The 19,840-nt window shown below is 47.6% G+C and overlaps 1 protein-coding gene across 1 annotated transcript in view; it reads left to right on the top strand.

The window, feature by feature from the left end:
• Positions 1–445: 445 nt before the first annotated feature.
• The window catches only part of rhpn2 (rhophilin, Rho GTPase binding protein 2), a 58,891-nt gene continuing 39,496 nt past the window's right edge, over positions 446–19,840 (top strand). The window contains exons 1-3 of the mRNA XM_087995677.1: positions 446–537; positions 604–738; positions 19,634–19,749. Coding sequence (XP_087851803.1) covers positions 670–738; positions 19,634–19,749 — 185 coding nt within the window. The 5' untranslated portion in view covers positions 446–537; positions 604–669. The remainder of the gene's footprint in view (positions 538–603; positions 739–19,633; positions 19,750–19,840) is intronic.

Here is a 19,840-nt window from a genome sequence, read left to right as displayed (position 1 = left end):
CAGACCCAGAGGGGGATCGACCCAGACCCAGACCCAGACCCAGACCCAGACCCAGAGGGGGATCGACCCAGAGACAGACCCAGAGCCAGACCCAGAGGGGGATCGACCCAGAGACAGACCCAGAGCCAGACCCAGAGGGGGATCGACCCAGAGACAGACCCAGACCCAGACCCAGACCCAGAGGAGGATCGACCCAGACCCAGACCCAGACCCAGACCCAGACCCAGAGGGGGATCGACCCAGAGACAGACCCAGACCCAGACCCAGAGGGGGATCGACCCAGAGACAGACCCAGACCCAGACCCAGAGGGGGATCGACCCAGAGACAGACCCAGACCCAGACCCAGACCCAGACCCAGAGGGGGATCGACCCAGACCCAGACCCAGACCCAGACCCAGACCCAGAGGGGGATCGACCCAGAGACAGACCCAGACCCAGACCCAGAGGGGGATCGACCCAGAGACAGACCCAGACCCAGAGGGGGATCGACCCAGAGACAGACCCAGACCCAGACCCAGAGGGGGATCGACCCAGAGCCAGAGAGACCCAGAGGGGGATCGACCCAGAGCGAGACCCAGACCCAGAGGGGGATCGACCCAGAGACAGACCCAGCCCCAGCCCCAGCGGGGGTCGGACAGAGCGATCCGGGATCCAGAGTCGATCCCACGATGACCGACACCCTCCGGACCAGCGGCCATTCGACCAGTCCACCCGGGGACAGCAGCCATTTCCGTAAGGTCAGTGCCCCGGGGATCGGGGGGATCCCGGGGTTTCGGGATTGAATCGTCTCCAGTCACTTTCGGGTAGATTCTGACCGACCGCACGGTCACTGCAAGGATCCAGTCTGCCCCTGGGTGGGGTCTGCCCCTGGGTGGGGGTGTGTGTGTGTTTGTCTGTCTCTCTCTGGCTGTGTGTCTCTCTGGGAGAGGGATGTACCGCTCGGGGGGGGGGAGGGGCGGGAGAGTATCTCTCTCTGGGTTTGTGTGTGTCTGTCTGTCTCTCTCTCTCTCTGTCCCTCTGGGGATGTGTGTGGGTGAGGGTCACTGCCTGTGCATTGTGATTGTATTAATGTGAAAGGGATTGAGGGACCAGATAGAGATCAGGCAGTAAATAGGAAAGCAGAGTACTCACATCCTGGAGAGAATTCTGAAGCAATTTTGTGTGAGATTCTGAATCACAGTGAGGAAAGCTGAGTGTTTATTTATTAATGGTACATGTGAGCAGGGAACCATTTAATGTCCATCCCTAGTTGCCCTTGAGAAGGTGGTGGTGAGGTGTTTTCTTGAACTGCTGCAGTTTGTTTGGTGTAGGTAGCCATGGAGAATCAGAGAGATCTATAGCACAGAAAAAGACCCTTCAGCCCATTGCACCTGCACCAGTCAATAACAAGTCAATCACCTCACTATTCTAATCTCATTGTTCAACATTTCACCCATAACCTTGTACACTTTGGCATCACAAGTTCACATCTAAATACTACTTCAATGTTACATAGACCCAGAAAGCTGTTAGGGAGGGAATTCCATGATTTTGATCCAGTGACAGTGAAGAATCAGTGATATATTTCCAAGTCATTACAGTGAGTGGTTTGAAGGGGATGGTGTTCCCATGTACCTGCTGTCTTTCCCCTTCTAGATGGAAGTGGTAGTGGGTTTGGAAGGTGCTGCCTGAGGATCTTTGGTGAGTTTCTTCAGTGCATCTTGTAGATGGTACACACTGTTGCTACTGAGCGTCGGTGGTGGAGGGAGTGGATGTGTTAACAACCAAGCTGGCTGCTTTGTCCTGGATGGTGTCAAGCTTCTTGAGTGTTGTCTGGATGGGTGCAGCTCCAATAAGTGGGAAGTATTCCATCACACTGTTGACTTGTGCCTGATCGATGGGGGTCAGGCTTTGGGGTGTCAGGGGGTGAGTTACTCGCTACAGGATTCCTAGCCTCAGACCTGCTCTTGTAGCCACTGTGTTTACATGGTGAGTCCAGTTGAGTTTCTGATTAATGATAACCCCCAGGATGTTGACAGTAGGGGATTTGGTGATGGTAACACCATTAAATGTTGAGAGGTGGTGGTTAGATTGTCTCTTATTGGTGATGGTCATTGTATGGCATTCGTGTGGCATGAATGTTACTTGCCACTTGTCGGCCCAAGCCTGGATATTGTCCAGATCTTGTTGCATTTGAACATGAACTGCTTCAGTATCTGAGGAATCGCGAATGGTGCTGAACATTGTGCAAACATTCCCACCTTCTCATGGAGGGAAGGTCATTGATGAAGCAGCTGAAGATGGTTGGGTCTAGGACATTACCCTGAGGAACTCCTGCAGAGATGTCTTGGAGCTGAGATGACTGACCTTCAACAACCACAACCGTCTTCCCATGTGCCAAGTATGATTCCAACCACTGGAGAGCTTGCCCCCTGATACCCACTGATTCCCATTTTGCTCGGGCTCCTTGATGCCACATTGTCGGGTAGATGCCAGTATTGTAGCTGCACTGGAACAGCTTGGCTGGATGGAGGGGCGGCAAGTCTCGCAGCTATGTCTTTAGGACCTGACCAGCTCGCTCTAGTTCTGCTCTTAGTGATGAACGTTGAAATCCCCCACCCAGAGTACATTGTGTCATTGCCACCCTCTGTGTTTACTCATAGCAAGGTTCAACATGGAGTATTGATGCATCAACTGAGGGAGGATGATACATGGTAATGAACAGGAGGTTTCTTTGCCCATGTTTAATCTGAAGCTATGAGACTTCTTAGGAAGCAGAGTCAATGTTGAGGACTCCCGGGGCAGCTCCCTCCCACTGTATATCACTCTGCTGCTGCCACCTCTACTGGGGCTGTCCTGACGGTGTAACAGGACATATCCAGGGATGGGGATGGTGGGGTCTGGGACATTGTCTGAATGGTCTGATTCAGTGGGTATGACTATGTCAGAATATTGCTTCCTTACAGTCACAAATTTCCTGTCCTGGCAACCTCCTCAATCTCCTCTGTAATTGTCTAGTTTGTTGACACCCGTTCTGTGATGAGGTGACAATTCCAGCATAACCTCCTTGCTATATATTGAAAAGGTAAAATCGCCACGGGGAGAGAGAAAGAGACCGACCGACCGACTGACCCCTTCATGGTAACCTCAGTCTGTGTGGGAAACAGGCGGTTGGCAATGCCCTGCATCACAAACCAGCTGTCCAGCCATTTTTAAATAATACAACAAGATTTATCTTCCCAAACATCATGACCTTCCCTGTGATCCTCAGAGATCTGCGGATATTTGCTCCAGGTCCCTCACTTTCTCTGTTCACTTTGGATTTCTCTATCTGATTTGACCTTTCCAAATGCATCACCTCGCACTACTCCCAGCTGAACTCCATCTGCCACTTTTCTGTCCACCCAATTGATATCTTCCTGCAGTCTCCAGATTCCGTCCTCGTTCTTGACCATGCAGCCAGTCTTTGTGTCATCTGCAAACTTCTTGATTATGTCAAAGTTATTAATAAATAGCACAAAAGGAGCAGATGTATTACTGAGCCCCACTGAATGCCCTTTGAACCAGCCTTGCAGTTATTAAACACCACCAACCATTGCCTTTCATTCCCTGCCATCGCACTGATTCGATATCCAGCTCGCTACACTCCCTTCGATCCCAACCCTGTTTTATTAATCAGTCTGTCATACAGGACTTTGTCAATTGTAAAAGTTGGCTAGGCATTATAAAATTGGAGTGTTTGGACAGTGATGTTGAAATTGTCTCCTCAGTCTGATTGGTGAGGAGGAGTCTCTAATTTCAGGTTGTTGTGGAGAGTTCAGAAGGCCGTGGATTGGATGCTACTGTTAGTCTGTGTAACACCACAGAGAGCCAGGTCCCACAAAACATTTACACAGCTACAGGATCACAGACTTGCACGCTATCTGGATTCTGTAATTATGGGTTTTACTGTACATCAGTCTCACACTCTCACTTACAGCTGACTGACAACACTAAAGAGAGGAGATTGACATTAGGCCATGGAGAGGGTGGGGAATGGTGTTGAATAATTTAGTAAAGGGGTTGCCTCGTTAGGTGAAGCTGTCTGGTTTATAAATCAGGGGTGGCCATTTGCTGATTGCCAGGACGGGGTGAAGTGGTGAATTGTATAATTAAAATGTATCACTGTTTAACGAGAGTGTGCAGTGTAATAGCAACCCTGTGTACTGAACGGCAATGGGAAGGTTCAATCTCAGTGGGACTGCTGAGGCTGGATTGGCCAGTATTTTGTTCCTGAGCTGCTGATGTTTAAACAGGTGACTCACTAGTTATCTAGAGTCAATACAGTTACTGCTTCTGTATCTGCAATGTATAGTTTCTTTCTGAGCTCTCTGAACTGAGGCAATCGAAGGACTCAGAGGTACCTGCTCAGCATCATCCTGCTTCTCCTTATCATTCACTCTCCCTTGGATACCTCCGGAAATCAGCCAGGGTTCCTGCTCCTGAGCACTGTCCAGTGATCCCTGGGTGAGAGATCGAGAGATCGGCCAGGGTGCCTGCTCCTGATCACTGTCTAGTGACTGAAGACCGTGAAAACTGGGACAGGGAGGAAGATTGGATGAATGAAGCTGTTTCTCCCTGTTTGTGGGGCCCACAGGATTGGCTCTCCCCCTGACTGTGAGCCAGAGTAAATAGGTGAAGATCATCAGGTATGCCCGATGCTCCTGGTGCAGGGCCCAGTTGCCCTGCACCAGGAGCATCAGTAATGGCTTGGCTACCAAGTTCCTGGGTATAGGTGGAGTTGTTGTGGTGAACTGTTTAAGTTGTGTAAAATGTGACAAGGTTTGGGAGTAGGCCATTCAGCCCGTTGAGCCTGCTCCACCATTCATTATCGGCATGGCCTCTTTCTTGTATAAACTCAGTGACTTCGCCTCCATAGCCTTCCACAGGTGAACATTCCACAGGTTCACTACCCTCTGGGTGTAGTAATGTTTCCTTGTCTCGGTGCTAAATCGCTTACCCCATATCCTGAGACTGTGACACCTGGTTGTAGACCCCACACCCTGGGGGGAAACTTCCTCCCTGTATCTAGTCTGTCCATCATATGTTAGAACATCATATGTTTAACTCGATCCCCCTCATCCTTTGAAACTCTAGTGAATACAGGCCCAGTTAAACCACTCTCTCCTCATAGGACAGTCCTACCATCCCTGGGTATCAGCCCAGTGGAAGCTCCACTGCACTTCCTCTATGGCAAGAATATCTCTCTCGGAGAGAGAGGCCAAAACCGCATGCAGTACTCCAGGTGTGGTCTTGGCCAGGCCCTGTCTAACTGCAGTAAGACATTCCGGATTATTGAATTCGAATCCTGTAACAATGAAGGCCAACATACCATTTGCCTTTCTAATTGCTTGCTGCACCTGCCTGTCTGCTTTCATTGGTTTACACATACACCAAGATCCCTTTGTACATCCACACTTGCCGATGTACACCATTTAAATAACACTCTTCCTTTGTGTTTTCCACAATGAAGGATATAACATCACAATAAGCTGCTTGCCCATTCACTCAGCTTGTCTCAATCTCTGTGAAGCCTCCTTGCATGCTCCTCACAATCCTGCCCGGTTTATGTTCTCAGCAAATTGGGAACGGCTGCATTTGGTTCCCTGATCCAGATTGTTGTTGTTTATTGTGAACAGCTGAGGCTGAAACATGGCCCTCACGAGTCAAGCCTGTCACTCAGGGAAACCTCCCATTTATTCTCATTCTCGGTTTCCTGTCTGTTTCCAATTCTCAATCCATGCTCATACATTACTCCCATCCCATGGACTTTACCTTTACCCACTTCCCTCTGATGAGAAACCTTATCAAAACTCTTCGGAGACACCACACCCACTGGCTCTCCCTTGTCTAGGCGACTAGTTACAGCCTCAAACAACAGTCAGTTTGTTCATCATGATTTGCCTTTTATAAACCCACGCTGACTTTGTCCAATCCCATTAGTGCTTTCCAAATTTTGTTATCACGTCTTTTATTGCAGGCTCCAGCATTCTCCCCATTGATAGGCTAACTGGTCAGTAATTCTGTGTTTTCTCTCCCTCTATGAATTTTGGGGTTGTATTTTCCATCCTCCAATCTGTAGGAATTGCTCCAGAGTCTGTAGAATTTTGGAAGGTGATCAGAAATGTATCCAATAATTTCCGGGCCACTTCCTTTAGTACTCTGGGATGTACATTATTAGGCCTTGGTGATCTGTCAGCCTTCAATCCCATTAAACTCCCCAGCACTGTTTTCTCTCTAATACTCATTTCCTTCAATTCCACACTCTCACTCGGAGCCTTGCTTTAGTGCCTTGGTTTGTGGTACTTAGCTAGTTCACATTGTCTTGTTCTGACTTGTTCTAATACAGTGCTCTCTGTCAGGGCTCACCAACTGCCACTGTCTCCAGGGCAGCTCAGGGTGGGTGCTGAACATTGTCCAGGCCAGTGACACCCACATTCTGAGAAAGCATTAAAAAGAAATTTCTCCTATGAACAAAAACCAAAACACTGGTGACTGGAAATTCAAAATGGAGGAAATGAGAGAACCCCCCCCCCATCCTCGTCCATGGACCTAAGGGATCATTTTAAATCTGGCGAAGATTTTCCTGCACATCCATCCATCTCACCTACTGCATCTGTTACTCTTGATGTGGTCTCCTCTACATCAGGGACGCCAACTTGTGGAGAGGTTCAAGGAACAAACGCACCAAACAACCCCGCCGCCCTGTGGCCAACCACTTCAGCCCCCATCGCGCTCCCCCACACACTTTCACCAAAGACCGGCTTCCCTCCCCGGCGAATCAAAGCCACTCGCCAATTGGAGGAAGGACACCTTCGTCTTTCGCCTTGGGACCTTTCAGTCACACGGCATCGACTTCACCAATTTCCAAATCTCCCCTCCCCCTCCCTCATCCCAGATCCAACCCTCCAACTCGGCACTGCCCTCATTGCCTGTCCTACCTGTCCATCTTCCTTCCCACCGATCTGCTCCACCCTCCTGTCCGACCTCTCACCTTCACCTCCCACTGTATCTCTCACCTTCCCAGCTACCCCCCGCCCACCCCACCCTCCTATTTATCTCTCAGTCCTCTTCCCTCCCCTCCACCTTCCTGATGAAGGACTTTTGCTTGAAATGTTGATTCTCCTGCTCCTGAGATGCTGCCTGACCTGCTCTGCTTTTCCAACTTTACACCTTTTGACGCTGAAAATTCAAAATACAAACTGGGAGAAGCCCTTGTAGGTGTGAGTAATAAGCTTGCACTCCATCATTCATGAAAGCTTCAACTCCCTACCCCTCCAATGTATTCAATGCCTTTGCCTTCACTACTGTCTAGGGAAGGGAGCTCCAAAGATGAGTCACTTTCTGAGAGAGAAAACAGCCTCCATTGCTGTTGTGGATGGAATGCCGCTGAATTTTACACTGTGCATTGTCATTCAAGTCTCCCGTTTCACCATCCACCATGACTAACCCCTTGGAACCTTAGCCTTTCCCCCTCTTTAAAACTAACAAGTGCATTGTCTTTAACAACTGGACAAGGTTTTTTTTAGATTACTTAGTGTGGAAACAGGCCCTTCAGCCCAACAAGTCCACACCGACCCACCGAAGCGCAACCCACCCAGACCCTGAACACTACGCTCAGGATCAAACAGTGTCCAGTGGGATTATGTTAAATTGCCCGTAGTGTTAGGTGAAGAGGTAAATGTAGGGGAATGGGTATGGGTGGGTTGCGCTTCGGCGGGTCGGTGTGGACTTGTTGGGCCGAAGGGCCTGTTTCCACACTGTAAGTTAATCTAATCTATGAACTGGGGATTCTCCTGGAGGGTTCAGAGTTGCAGAATTTGAGATCCCGATTGCTGGGTTTGGGAAATTCCTGCAGTGACTTCATAAAACCCCTTTGTGTTATGTCCTGAGACTCCCTACCAGCTTGGCCAACACGGGACACTATTCACACCCAGCTTTATGGACTCATGCAGTGAACAGTGGACCATATTGACTGCTTGCCTCATTCCAGCAGCTAGACCCAGGATTCTCTCGATTCTTCCGACTTCTGCATGGACTCTCTGAAGAGCACCTCACCTAGACGTACCACCTTATCCCTTTTACTGTGGCTAATCCACCCCTGGACTGTGGGAGGCTGAGGGAGTCAATAAACAAGCCCCAGGCTTCCAGTGGGCCCTGAGTGAATACAATCAGAGTGCAAGGATTGAAGGAAAGGCTGATGAATTCTGGGAGAGCCTTACAATGCAACTCTAACCTGTGGGAGTTACAGTTCCCTGGTATTTGCTCCAGATTGGAGCTGGTTTTGTTTACCGAATAGGCTTTGTGATGGAGCAAACTCCACCCTGAAGCAGAGGGTTGACACAGGGCCACGGGGAGTCTGGTTATGTGGCAGGGGGCGAAATCTCAGGATTTCCTCATGGCAATTCTGAGAGAGAATTCAGCCATGTCCTTGATGGCCAACTGGAGGGTCAGCAAAAAGGACAATCCTTCCCTCAGCCACATCAATATCTATTTGTGGGCAGCATGGTGGCCCAGTGGTTAGCACTGCTGCCTCACAGCGCCAGAGACCCGGGTTCAATTCCCACCTCAGGCGACTAACTGTGTGGAGTTTGCACGTTCTCCCCGTGTCTGCGTGGGTTTCCTCCGGGTGCTCCGGTTTCCTCCCACAGTCCAAAGATGTGCAGGTCAGGTGAATTGGCCATGCTAAATTGCCCGTAGTGTTAGGTAAGTAAGGGGTAAATGTAGGGGTATGGGTGGGTTGCGCTTCGGCGGGTCGGTGTGGACTTGTTGGGCCGAAGGGCCTGTTTCCACACTGTAATGTAATCTAATCTAATCTAATTGACCATTCCTTCAACGTACTAACAACTTCCAAAGACTGTACTAGACACTGTTTGATCCTGAGGGTATTTAAGACAAATGACCAAATGGTGGTCAGAGCGTATCTGTTGAATCGAAGGTTAACTGGGAGTTCATACACAGTGCTGTACAAGTAATTCCCATCAATAGAGTGAGGGCCAGGGAAAGGGCATGAAAGAGAGAGAGAGCGCGAGAGAACGAATGCGAGGGACAGAGTTTATGTTTATGACTGCTTTGAGCTGATGGCATTAATTGCTTTATGTACACAAAGGTGTGTGAGGGAGAGAGAAGCTTCTGGAACGTGTATTAATCTACAATGATAACAGATTGTTACCATGGCTACATTAATACCAGGAATGTGTGATGAGGGGATTAGGGAGAAGGGTGAATTGAGTTTTTCCCATCTCCTTTAACAATATGTAATATTGTTGCTGTGGGTAACCCTCACCATGTTAGTGAGGGCGGTCTCCTGCTCACGGTGGGGAAGTGTATGTGAGTGTGAACAGACATATGAGTGTGCACGAGTGTAATTGAGTGTGGGTGTGTGTAGGGGAGAGTGAGAGCATGAGTGTGTGGCTTTGTGGTAATTGCAGCTGCTGTCTGGGTTCCCTGGGTAGGATTTGGGACCTAGGGGATTACTATCTGTTGACGAAACTTGCATTTTTATAACATGTTTGTGATCTCCATCACTGCTCCACTCAAAGCCATGTCCTCTCCAGTCTAGGCCCCATACTCAGGAATCCCCTCCCTAACCCTCACTCTCCTCCTCAAGACACTGCCCACAACTAACTTTTATCAAGGTCTGGGCGATCAGCCCAAATATTTTGTTTTGTAATGCAGCGTGAGGCTTTTGCTTTGTAACATTCCTGTGACACACCTTGCAGAGTTTTATGATATTAATGATGCTATACTACGTGCCGTTTGATGGTGTAAGTGAGATCTTGGCTGTGTGAGAGGTGTCAGTGTGTGTATGGGGTGGTGGGGGAGTGTTGGGGGTCTGAGGGGATGGGTGAGGGGATTTGTGTTGGGAGGTTTAGAGAGTCATACAGTACAGAAACAGACCCTTCGGCTCAACGTGTCCATGCTGACCTGTTTCCCTAAATTGAACTAGTCCCATTTGCCTGTGTTTGGCCCATAGCGCTGTAAACCCTTCCTATTCATACACCTGCCAGATGTCATTTAAATGTTGTAATTGAACTTGCATCTACTCCTGCCTCTAGCAGGCTCATTCCATACATGCACCACCCTCTGCATTAAAAAAAAAGTTGCCCCTTAGGTCCCTTTTAAATCTTCCCCCCCCTCACCCTAAACCCATGCCCTGTGGTTTTGGACACCCCCACCCCAGGGAAAAGACCTTGGATATTAATGGTATCACTGGGTGAGGGTGCCTCTGATTACCAGTGAAGCTGGTTATGGTGACAGAGTGACCTGTGAGGAAAATTTTCTTCTCCATCCTGCTGTTCACACTCAGCCCGTTTCCATCTGAAAATCCCCCTTCCAGAGATTCACAGAATGGCACAATACCGAGGAGGCTCTTCAGCCCTTTTGATTGATTCTAGTTCTTTGAAGAAACTGGCTAATTAATCTCACTCCCGTCCACGTTCCCCTACAGGCTTTCTGTTGAAAATTGATCGAGTAATAGTGTCAAAGCCCTTGAAACATGGGCCTGGGAGCAAACGTTTAAAGAGCAAGATTTGGGTCTTAGTCCAGTTCCTTTTAGTTTTACTGAAGGTGACTGGGGGTGTAGACCTGCCTCCTGTTGGGAGAGAGTCAGGACACTGCCCCTATGTGGTATCATGATGTCACATGTGGCTGTGTTGGAATGTGTGACACAGGATGGGCTTACCCTTTGCTACCTGCACCCTGTCATTGCAGCGCCACACGTCAGAGGAGACAGTGAGTCACACCTCAGTTGGCTCCTCCCTGCTCCTGGATAAACTCTTCATGTTGTTCATGATGACATTGAAGCTGAAACCAGTACAGCTTGTTCCTCTCTAAATATAAACCTCAGAGCTTTCCTTTCCATAATGTCGTTCACCCCCATCGAGTCTACCTGAAGTGTTATCAATGTAGGACATGCAGCCACCAATTTGCACACAGCAGGGTCCCATATTGTGTAGATTCATACAGCATAGAAAAGGCCCTTCGGCCCATCAAGTCTGCACCAACATAACTGCCACTAAAGATGTGCTAATTTCAATTTCCTGCACTTATCCCATATCTTTGAATGTTACGATATTTGAAATCAGAAGTCTGGTTGTAGTCCAGCAGGTTTATTTGAAATCCCACGTTTTTGGAGCACTGCTCCTTTGTGTTACGTGTTACAAAAAGTAAGGACTGTAATCTGGTGTCATGTGACTTCTGACTTTGTCCACCCCAGTCCAATACCAGCACGTGAACATCACAATATTTGAAATACTCATTCAAAAGCCTTCCATCCTCTCCTACCTTCCCAGGCAGTGCATTCCAGATTCCTGCCACCCGCTGAGTGAAGTTTTCTCTGAATCCCCTACCCCTTATCCTAAAACTATGCCCCCTTGTGATTGACCCCTCAACCAAGGGGATCAGCTGCTCTCTATCTATCCTATCATACACATCTCAATCATGTTTCCCCCTCTGTCGCTCTGTGCTAAACAAAACAATCCAAGCCAATCCAATCCCGTCTAGGGTGGTCTTATAGATCCGTTTCTCCATCCCAGGCACATCTTGGTGAACAAAACCAGAAATCGCTGGAAAACCTCAGCAGGTCTGGCAGCATCTGTGGAGAGAGATCAGAGTTAATGTTTCGGGTCTACAACGTAGAGTTCTGAGGAAGTTCGAACTTTGATTTCTCTTCAGACCTGCTGAGCTTTTTCAGCAACTTCTGTTTTTTGTTTCTGATTTACAGCATCTGCACTTAGTGTTTTTCACATCCTGGTGAACCTCCTCTGTAATCCCCTCCAGTGCTATCACATCCTTCCTGTAGGAAGGTGCCCAGAACTGAACGCAGTCCTCCAGTTGTGGCCTAACCAACACTTTGTGCAACTCTAACTTTCTCGGCTCGCTGTTATATTTTAATGCCAAGGCTGATGAAAGCAAGTGTCCCATACGCCTTAATTATCCTATTCACATGCTTTGCTGACTTCACTCTAAGCTCCCTCTGTTGTTCTAAGCTACCTAGTGTCCTGCCATACATTAAATACACCCTCATCTTGTTACTACTTCCAAAGTGTATTACCTCACATTTATCAGGATTAAATACCATTTACCACTGGTCTGCCCATCTGACCAACCCACCTGTTTCTTCCTGTAACCCACAACCACCATCTTCATTATTAACCACTCCACCAATCTTGGTGTCATTTACTAACTTAACATTCCATCCCCCCCCCCCCCCCAATCTGTATCATTTCTGTACATAACAAACAATAAGGGTCCCGGTGCACTGCTCCTTGTGGTGCACTGCTGACACCAGTCTCCAGTCACACAAACAGCTGCCTACCACTATCCTTTCTGTCCTATTGCTCAGCCAGTTTCTGATCCATCTCATCAGGTTTTCCTTAATTCCATGTGCTTGAACCTTCTCAACCAGTCTCCCATGTGGAACCTTATCAAAGGCTTTGCTGAAATCTGCTGAAATTTGCTGAAAGCTGTACTTGCCTCATCCACACCATTGATTACATTTTCAAAACATTCTAACAAACTTATTAGACATGACTATCCCTAACTAATCCATGCTTCTCCAAGTGCTTATTAATTTGCTCCTTCAGAATGTTCTCCAATTGTTTCCCTACCACTGACATGAGACTCATCGGTCTGTAATTTCCTGGTTCATCCCTACCACCCTCCTTGAATAGTGGAACCACATTAGCCATCCTGTAGTCTTCTGACACTTCCCCTGTGTTGGAGCCATTGTAATTTCCAGAGAGTGTTTCTGCCATCTGTTTGAGATATTAATATCAGCTGCAATGCTGGGGAGAGTGTGCCTGTGGTTTTGTTCAGTTGGGAAATCTTCAGGTTATTGTCTGAGCTAAAAGGCAGTAATGAAACCCAGTGAGGGCAGTAGGCGTGCTCGCTCTCTCTCTCTTCGAGGCCTACTCTGGGCAGGAGGAGGCCACTCAGCTCTTCAATACTACCCACCATTCAATAAGATCATCTCATCCATTTTCTTGTCCTCTCTCCTTATCCTTTTATTTCCTTTAATATTTTTCTGAAATATATACTTTGTTCATTAGAGTATGTAGAGTATGTTAAATATCCGTTCAGAATTCTTGTTTGAATGCAGTGTACTGTATTTAAAGTGTGTCTTTACAATGTGTATATCAGTTTTATGTTAAACTTTCTCTGGGGTGTACAGCCTGGGGGTTTTATAGAGATTTCAGTCTGTCGGTCCATAGCAGTGAGCTTTCCCCATGGCCTCTCACACTGGGGAATGCACACTTGGTCAAGGACCGCTTGTTACACTGGGTTACCAGTGAGGTACAGACAGACCAAAGAGTCTTGCACTGAGTTGATGGTCCTCCAGTTGATGTTTGTCTAAGTGTGCGCCACGGTGTGAATACACCGTATAGCACAGTGTCCCGCGCCACGGTGTGAATACACCGTATAGCACAGGGTCCCGCGCCACGGTGTGAATACACCATATAGCACAGGGTCCCGCGCTCTAACTGTGCAGACAGATCTGACTGGGAGGCCCATTTATTTCATCATCCATGTTGCTTCATTCTCGAACATTCCAACAAGCACAATGAGGCATTCTGCTGAATAACCTGGGACAATGTATACAGGATCTCCATCGTTGCCATTTCCCATGGGGCCTTGGGGACATTCAGTGTGGATCAGAACTAGGTAGACATGTTGAAGATGTTAGCCCACACCTACCTGATTCCTCTCTGTCCTATCGCCCCCTGCTCACTCACCAGCATTGCCTCCTGACCAAGGAATATCTTAATTTCAAAACTCTCAACCATGTTTTCATCTCCCTCTATTATCTCACCCCCTTTGTGTCTCTATAATCTCCTCCAGTCCCATAAATCTGAGGTCTCTGCATTCCTCAAATTCCAGCCTCCAGCGTATGTCTCTTCTTCACACCGCCCCTCCCCCGCTGCCTGGTCACCCTGAGCTCTTGAATTCCCTGCCTACACCCTTTCACCTCAATCACTTCCCATAGCAACTCTTCAAATCTTTCTCTTTGACCAAGCTTTTGGTCACCTGACTTAAAAACTCTTTTGTTGCTCAATGTCAGACTTTGTTTTATAATATTCCTGTGTAGAACTTTAGAGTGTTTCTTTAGAGTAAAGGTAATTTATTCATTCAAAGTATTGTCTTGAGTAGACTCCTAATATATTATATTCAAGTTAAAAGAGGCATGACCTCATGACACCATCTTGCAAACCAGCATTTGAAATATTATCCCTTTTGTTTTTCATGATTTGTCACATGTTTGGGTGTTTCATTTGAAACTGATACCCTTTTGTTTTTTATGTTTGATGGATGTAGTTGGGAAAGGGCTGCCTGACCAGAAACAGTGGGAGAAACAAATCTCTGAAAGTTTTTGCACAAAAGGTACTAAAGATGCCACAAGGATTGGTGCTGGGTCCACTGCTTTTTGTCATTTATATAAATGATTTGGATGTGAACGTAAGAGGAATGTTCAGTATTGGAGGTGTAGTGGACAGCAAAACAGTTAACTCCGATTTCAAAGGGATCTTGATCAGATGGGCCAATGGGCTGGGAATGGCAGGTGAAGTTTAATTTGGATAAATGCGAGGTGCTGCATTTTGGCAAGGCAAATCAGGGCAGGACTTATACACTTAATGGTAAGGTCCTGGGGAGTGTTGCTGAACAAAGAGACCTTGGAGTGCAGGTTCCTAGCTCCTTGGAAGTAGAGTTGCAGGTAGATAGGGCAGTGAAGGAGGTAAAAACAATGACTGTAGATGCTGGAAACCAGAGTCTAGATTAGAATGGTGCTGGAAAAGCACAGCAGTTCAGGCAGCGTGTAAGGAGCAGTAAAATCGACGTTCCGGGCAAAAGCCGTGGTGTTCAGTACACTAGCCTTCATTAGTCAGTGCATTGAGTATAGATGTTGGGAGGCATGTAGCAGCTGTACAGGACGTTGGTGAGGCTGCTTTTAGTATACTGTATATACATTTTTATGGATGTTGCCAGGATCAGAGGGTTTGAGCTACAAGGAGAGTCTGAAAGGGCTGGGGCTAAATTCTCTGGAGCGTTGGAGGCTGAGGGGTGATTGTATTGGTCTATGTTATAATACAACGCAGCACAGACCCTATGGCCTTCAATGTTGCACTGACCTGTGAAACCAATCTAAAGCCCATCTATCCTACACCATTCCATTATCATCCATATGTTTATGCAATGCCCAATTAAATGTCCTTAAAGTTGGCGAGTCTACTGCTGCTGCAGGTAGAGGATTCCACACCCCTACTACTCTGAGTAAAGAAATTACCTCTGACATCTGTCCTATATCTATCACCCCTCAATTTAAAGCTATGACCCCTCATGCTAGCCATCACTTTCCAAGGAAAAAGGCTTTCACTATCCACCCTATCTAATCCTCTGATTACCTTATATGTCTCTATTAAGTCACTGTCAACCTTCTCTCTAATGAAAACAGCCTCAAGTCCCTCAGTCTCTCCTCATAAGGCCTTCCCTCAGGGCTTATGCCCGAAACGTCGATTCTCCTGTTCCCTGGATGCTGCCTGACCTGCTGCGCTTCTCCAGCAACACATTTTCAGCTCTGATCTCCAGCATCTGCAGACCTCACTTTCTCCTTCCCTCCATACCAGGCAACATCCTAGTAAATCTCCTCTGCACCCTTTCCAAAGCTTTCACATCCTTCAAATAATATGGTGACTAGAACTGCATGCAGTACTTCAAGTGCTGCTGCACCAGAGTTTTGTACAGCTGCAATGTGACCTCGTAGCTCTGAAACGCAATCCCTCTATCAATAAAAGCTAAAACAGTGTATGCTGCCTTAACAACCTTATCAACCTGGGTACAAACTTTCAGGGATCTATGGACATGGACACAGAGATCTCTCTGCTCATCTACACTACCAAGTATCTTACTATTAGCCCAGTACTTTTTATTCATGTTGCTCCTTTCAAAGTGAATCATCTCACTTTTCCACATTAAGCTCCATTTGCCACCTCTCAGCCCAGCTCTGCAGCTTATCTATGTCCCTCTGTAACCTACAACATCCTTCAGCACTGTCCATAACTCCACTGACTTTAGTGTCATCCGCAAATTTACTAATCCATCCTTCTACACCCTTATTCAGGTCATTTATAAAAATGACAAACCGCAGTGACCCCAAAACCAATCCTTGTGGTACACCACTAGTAACTGAACTACAGGATGAATATTTCCAATCAACCACCACCCTCTGTCTTTCAGCTAGCCAATTTCTGATCCAAACCGCTAAATCACCCTCCATCCCAGGCTTCCGTATTTTCAACAATAGCCTACCGTGGGGAACCTTATCAAACGCCTTTCTGAAATCCATATACACCACATCAACCACTTTACCCTCATCCACCTGTTTGGTCACCATCTCAAAGAACTCCATAAGGTTTGTGAGGCACTACCTACCCTTCACAAAACCAAATTGATGATCCCGAATCAAATTATTCCTTTCACGATGATAAATCCTATATCTTATAACCCTTTCCAACACTTTACCCACAACCGAATAGAAATTTATAAAATCATGAACAGCATGGATAGGGTGAATAGCCAAGGTCTTTTCCCCAGGGTAGGAGAGTCTGAAACTAGACAGTATAGGTTTAAGGTGAGAGGGGAAAGATTTTAAAAGGGACCTAAGGGGCAAATTTTTCATGCAGAGAGAGGTGCATGTGTGGAATGAGCTGCCAGAGGAAGTGATGGAGGCTGGTACAATTACAGCGTTTAAAAGGCATCTGGGTAGGTACATGAATCAGAAGGGTCTAGAGGGATATGGGCCAACTGCTGGCAAATGGACTAGGTCAGATTGGGATATCTGGTCAGCGTGGGAAGGTTGGACTGAAGGATCGGTTTCCCTGCACTCTTGAGATCCTGGGACTCTGTTTGAAACCAGAAGTTTTACAAAGGCGTGGCGAAAAGACAGGCTTCGTCAGGTTTCTAGAACTTCATGGTAATGTTATCCCAAGAATATTATTCCAGGACATGTTCGACCATCTCTCCAAATGTCTGTTGCAGACTGCAGTGACTTCCCTTCACCCACCTTCATTCTCAATGAAGCTAATTCCTTTGTTGCTGGACCTATTGCCTTTTGATCCCCTTGTGCCCCAGACATTCCCCGTGTACAAGGACATGTGGATATTCTGGCAGAGTTGTAACCAGAATTCGGCAGCACGCTGCCTCGCAGTCTGTTAGACCTGACTTTGAGAGGCTCTTCAGGCAGTCAGAGATTTCTCTCCTGGATCTTGTAACTGATGAGAGCAGATGCCTACCTTCAATGACAGTTTCTATCTCCATGACGTTAACCACAAATAAGTCAATCTTTTTTCCACTTGTACTCCCTACGTGTTGAGATTGCTGTGTGGTTGATGGAGTTTTGAAGTCTGGTTCCTTTCCCTCCCTCACTCTGTGGGGACAGCAGTGGGAGTCTGGCCAGTCGAGTTGGGGTTGTATCTGGGGGAGATGGTGCTGGCTGGTGCTAACATGAGCGTGGCCCTTCCTGCTTTGAATGGAAGGACTTGGAGACTGTGCTGAGGGCAGTGTGTGAGCCTAGTGTCAGCTGCTCTGTGGAGGAGCATGGTGTTGGCACAGGGATAGTCAGGAGGTTCCCTGGCCTTGTTCCAGTTGAGAAGTGGATGGAGAGAACGCTTCCTGAATTGTGGACAGGAAGGTGAAGCTTACGTCTTGTTCACCCATCTCTTCAGAACAGGGGCCCTGCAGGATGGATTCCTGCCAGTGATCCACTCTCAGCAAGCCAGTGATCTACCTGTAGGCCAGTGATCCCACTCTTTTTTTTTGTGCCAGCAATTCTCTCGCTCTCGCTCTCACTCTCGCTCATACAGATGTACAGCACGGAAACACACCCTTTGGTCCAACCTGTCCATGCCGACCAGATATCCCAACCCAATCTCGACCAACCCCATCCAAATGCCTTTTAAATGTTCCAATTGTACCAGCCTCCACCACTTCCTCTGACAGCTCCATACACGTACCACCCTCTGCATGAAAAAGTTGCCCCGTAGGTCTCTTTTATATCTTTCCCTTCTCACCCTAAACCTATGCCCTCTAGTTCCGGACTCCCCATCCCAAGGGAAAAGACTTTGTCTATTTATCCTATCCATGCCCCTCATGATTTTACAAACCTCTATAAGGGCACCCCTCAGCCTCTGACGCTCCAGGGAAAACAGCCCCAGCCTGTTCAGCCTCTCCTATAGATCTAATCCTCCAATCCTGGCAACATCCTTGTAAATCTTTTCTAAACCCTTTCAAGTTTCACAATATCTTTCCGATAGGAAGGAGACCAGAATTGCACGCAATATTCCAACAGTGGCCTAACCAGTGTCCTGTACAGACGCAACATGACCTCCCAACTTCTGTACTCAATACTCTGACCAATAAAGGAAAGTATACCAAATGCCACCTTCACTATCCTATCTACCTGCGACTCCACTTTCAAGGAGCTATGAACCTGCACTCCAAGATCTTTGTTCAGCGACACTCGCTAGGATCTTTCCAAAAATGCAGCACCTCACATTTATCTGAATTAAACTCCATCTGCCACTTCTCAGCCCATTGGCCCATCTGGTCAAGATCCTGTTATAATCTGAGGTAACCCTCTTCGCTGTCCACTACACCTCCAATTTTGGTGTCATCTGCAAACTTACTAACTGTACCTCTTATGTTCGCATCCAAATCATTTATGTAAATGACAAAAAGTAGTGGACCCAGCACTGATCCTTGTGGCACTCCACTGGTCACAGGCCTCCAGTCTGAAAAACAACCCTCCACCACCAGCCTCTGTCTTCTACCTTTGAGCCAGTTCTGTCTCCATATGGCTAGTTCTTTCTGTATTCCATGAGATCTAACCTTGCTAACCAGCCTCCCATGGGGAACCTTGCTGAACGGTTTACTGAAGTCTAGATATGGACCAAAAGGCCTGCTGTTGCTGTTTGTGATTTGGTGATCTGCTTTGTCCTTGTACTCTAACTTGATGTTGTAGGGAGGACGGTCAGTGCGTTAGATTCTAACTTGATGTTGTGGGGAGGACGGTCAGTGCGTTAGATTCTAACTTGATGTTGTGGGGAGGATGGTCAGTGCGTTAGATTCTAACTTGATGTTGTGGGGAGGACGGTCAGTGCGTTAGATTGTGACCTGATGTTGTGGGGAGGACGGTCAGTGCGTTAGGTTGTGACCTGATGTTGTGGGGAGGACGGTCAGTGCGTTAGATTGTGACCTGATGTTGTGGGGAGGACGGTCAGTGCGTTAGGTTGTGACCTGATGTTGTGGGGAGGACGGTCAGTGCGTTAGATTGTGACCTGATGTTGTGGGGAGGACGGTCAGTGTGTTAGATTGTGACCTGATGTTGTGGGGAGGACGGTCAGTGTGTTAGATTGTGAAGTAGTTGGATGTGTTTTTCTTTCTGCTTCCTGATGCCCCTAACCTTGGGGCTGGGTCCATTCAGTGACCTTTATGTGACCCGGGGGTGTGGGGGCACAAACGTTACTGTTCTCTGGCCTTGCCGTGACCACCCCTCTTCCTTTTTAATGTACCCTTTGCTCCCTTGGCTGTGAGCCCATGTACCACCTTGCCTTGTTTCAGGGCTGCAATCCATACGCTCAGACTGGGCGCAGCAAGCTGCAGAGCCAGAGAGTGACCCTCAATCAGCAGATCATTAAAGCCATGCGACTGCGAGCTGGAGCTGAGAACCTCCTTCGGTAAGTCCACTCTGCGTGTCCGGGTCTGTCTGTTTCTTTGTCCCTTATTCTCCCCTCCCCCTTCCCTGGGGTCTGTCCAGTGATGTTTTGT

This window comes from Chiloscyllium plagiosum, unplaced genomic scaffold, assembly GCF_037043375.1.
Source record: "Chiloscyllium plagiosum isolate Xiang-an unplaced genomic scaffold, Cpla_swu_hap1 HiC_scaffold_17, whole genome shotgun sequence".
NCBI lineage: Eukaryota > Metazoa > Chordata > Chondrichthyes > Orectolobiformes > Hemiscylliidae > Chiloscyllium > Chiloscyllium plagiosum.
Note: the sequence above shows the minus strand (reverse complement) of the source record. Positions and strands in the feature narration are given on the sequence as shown.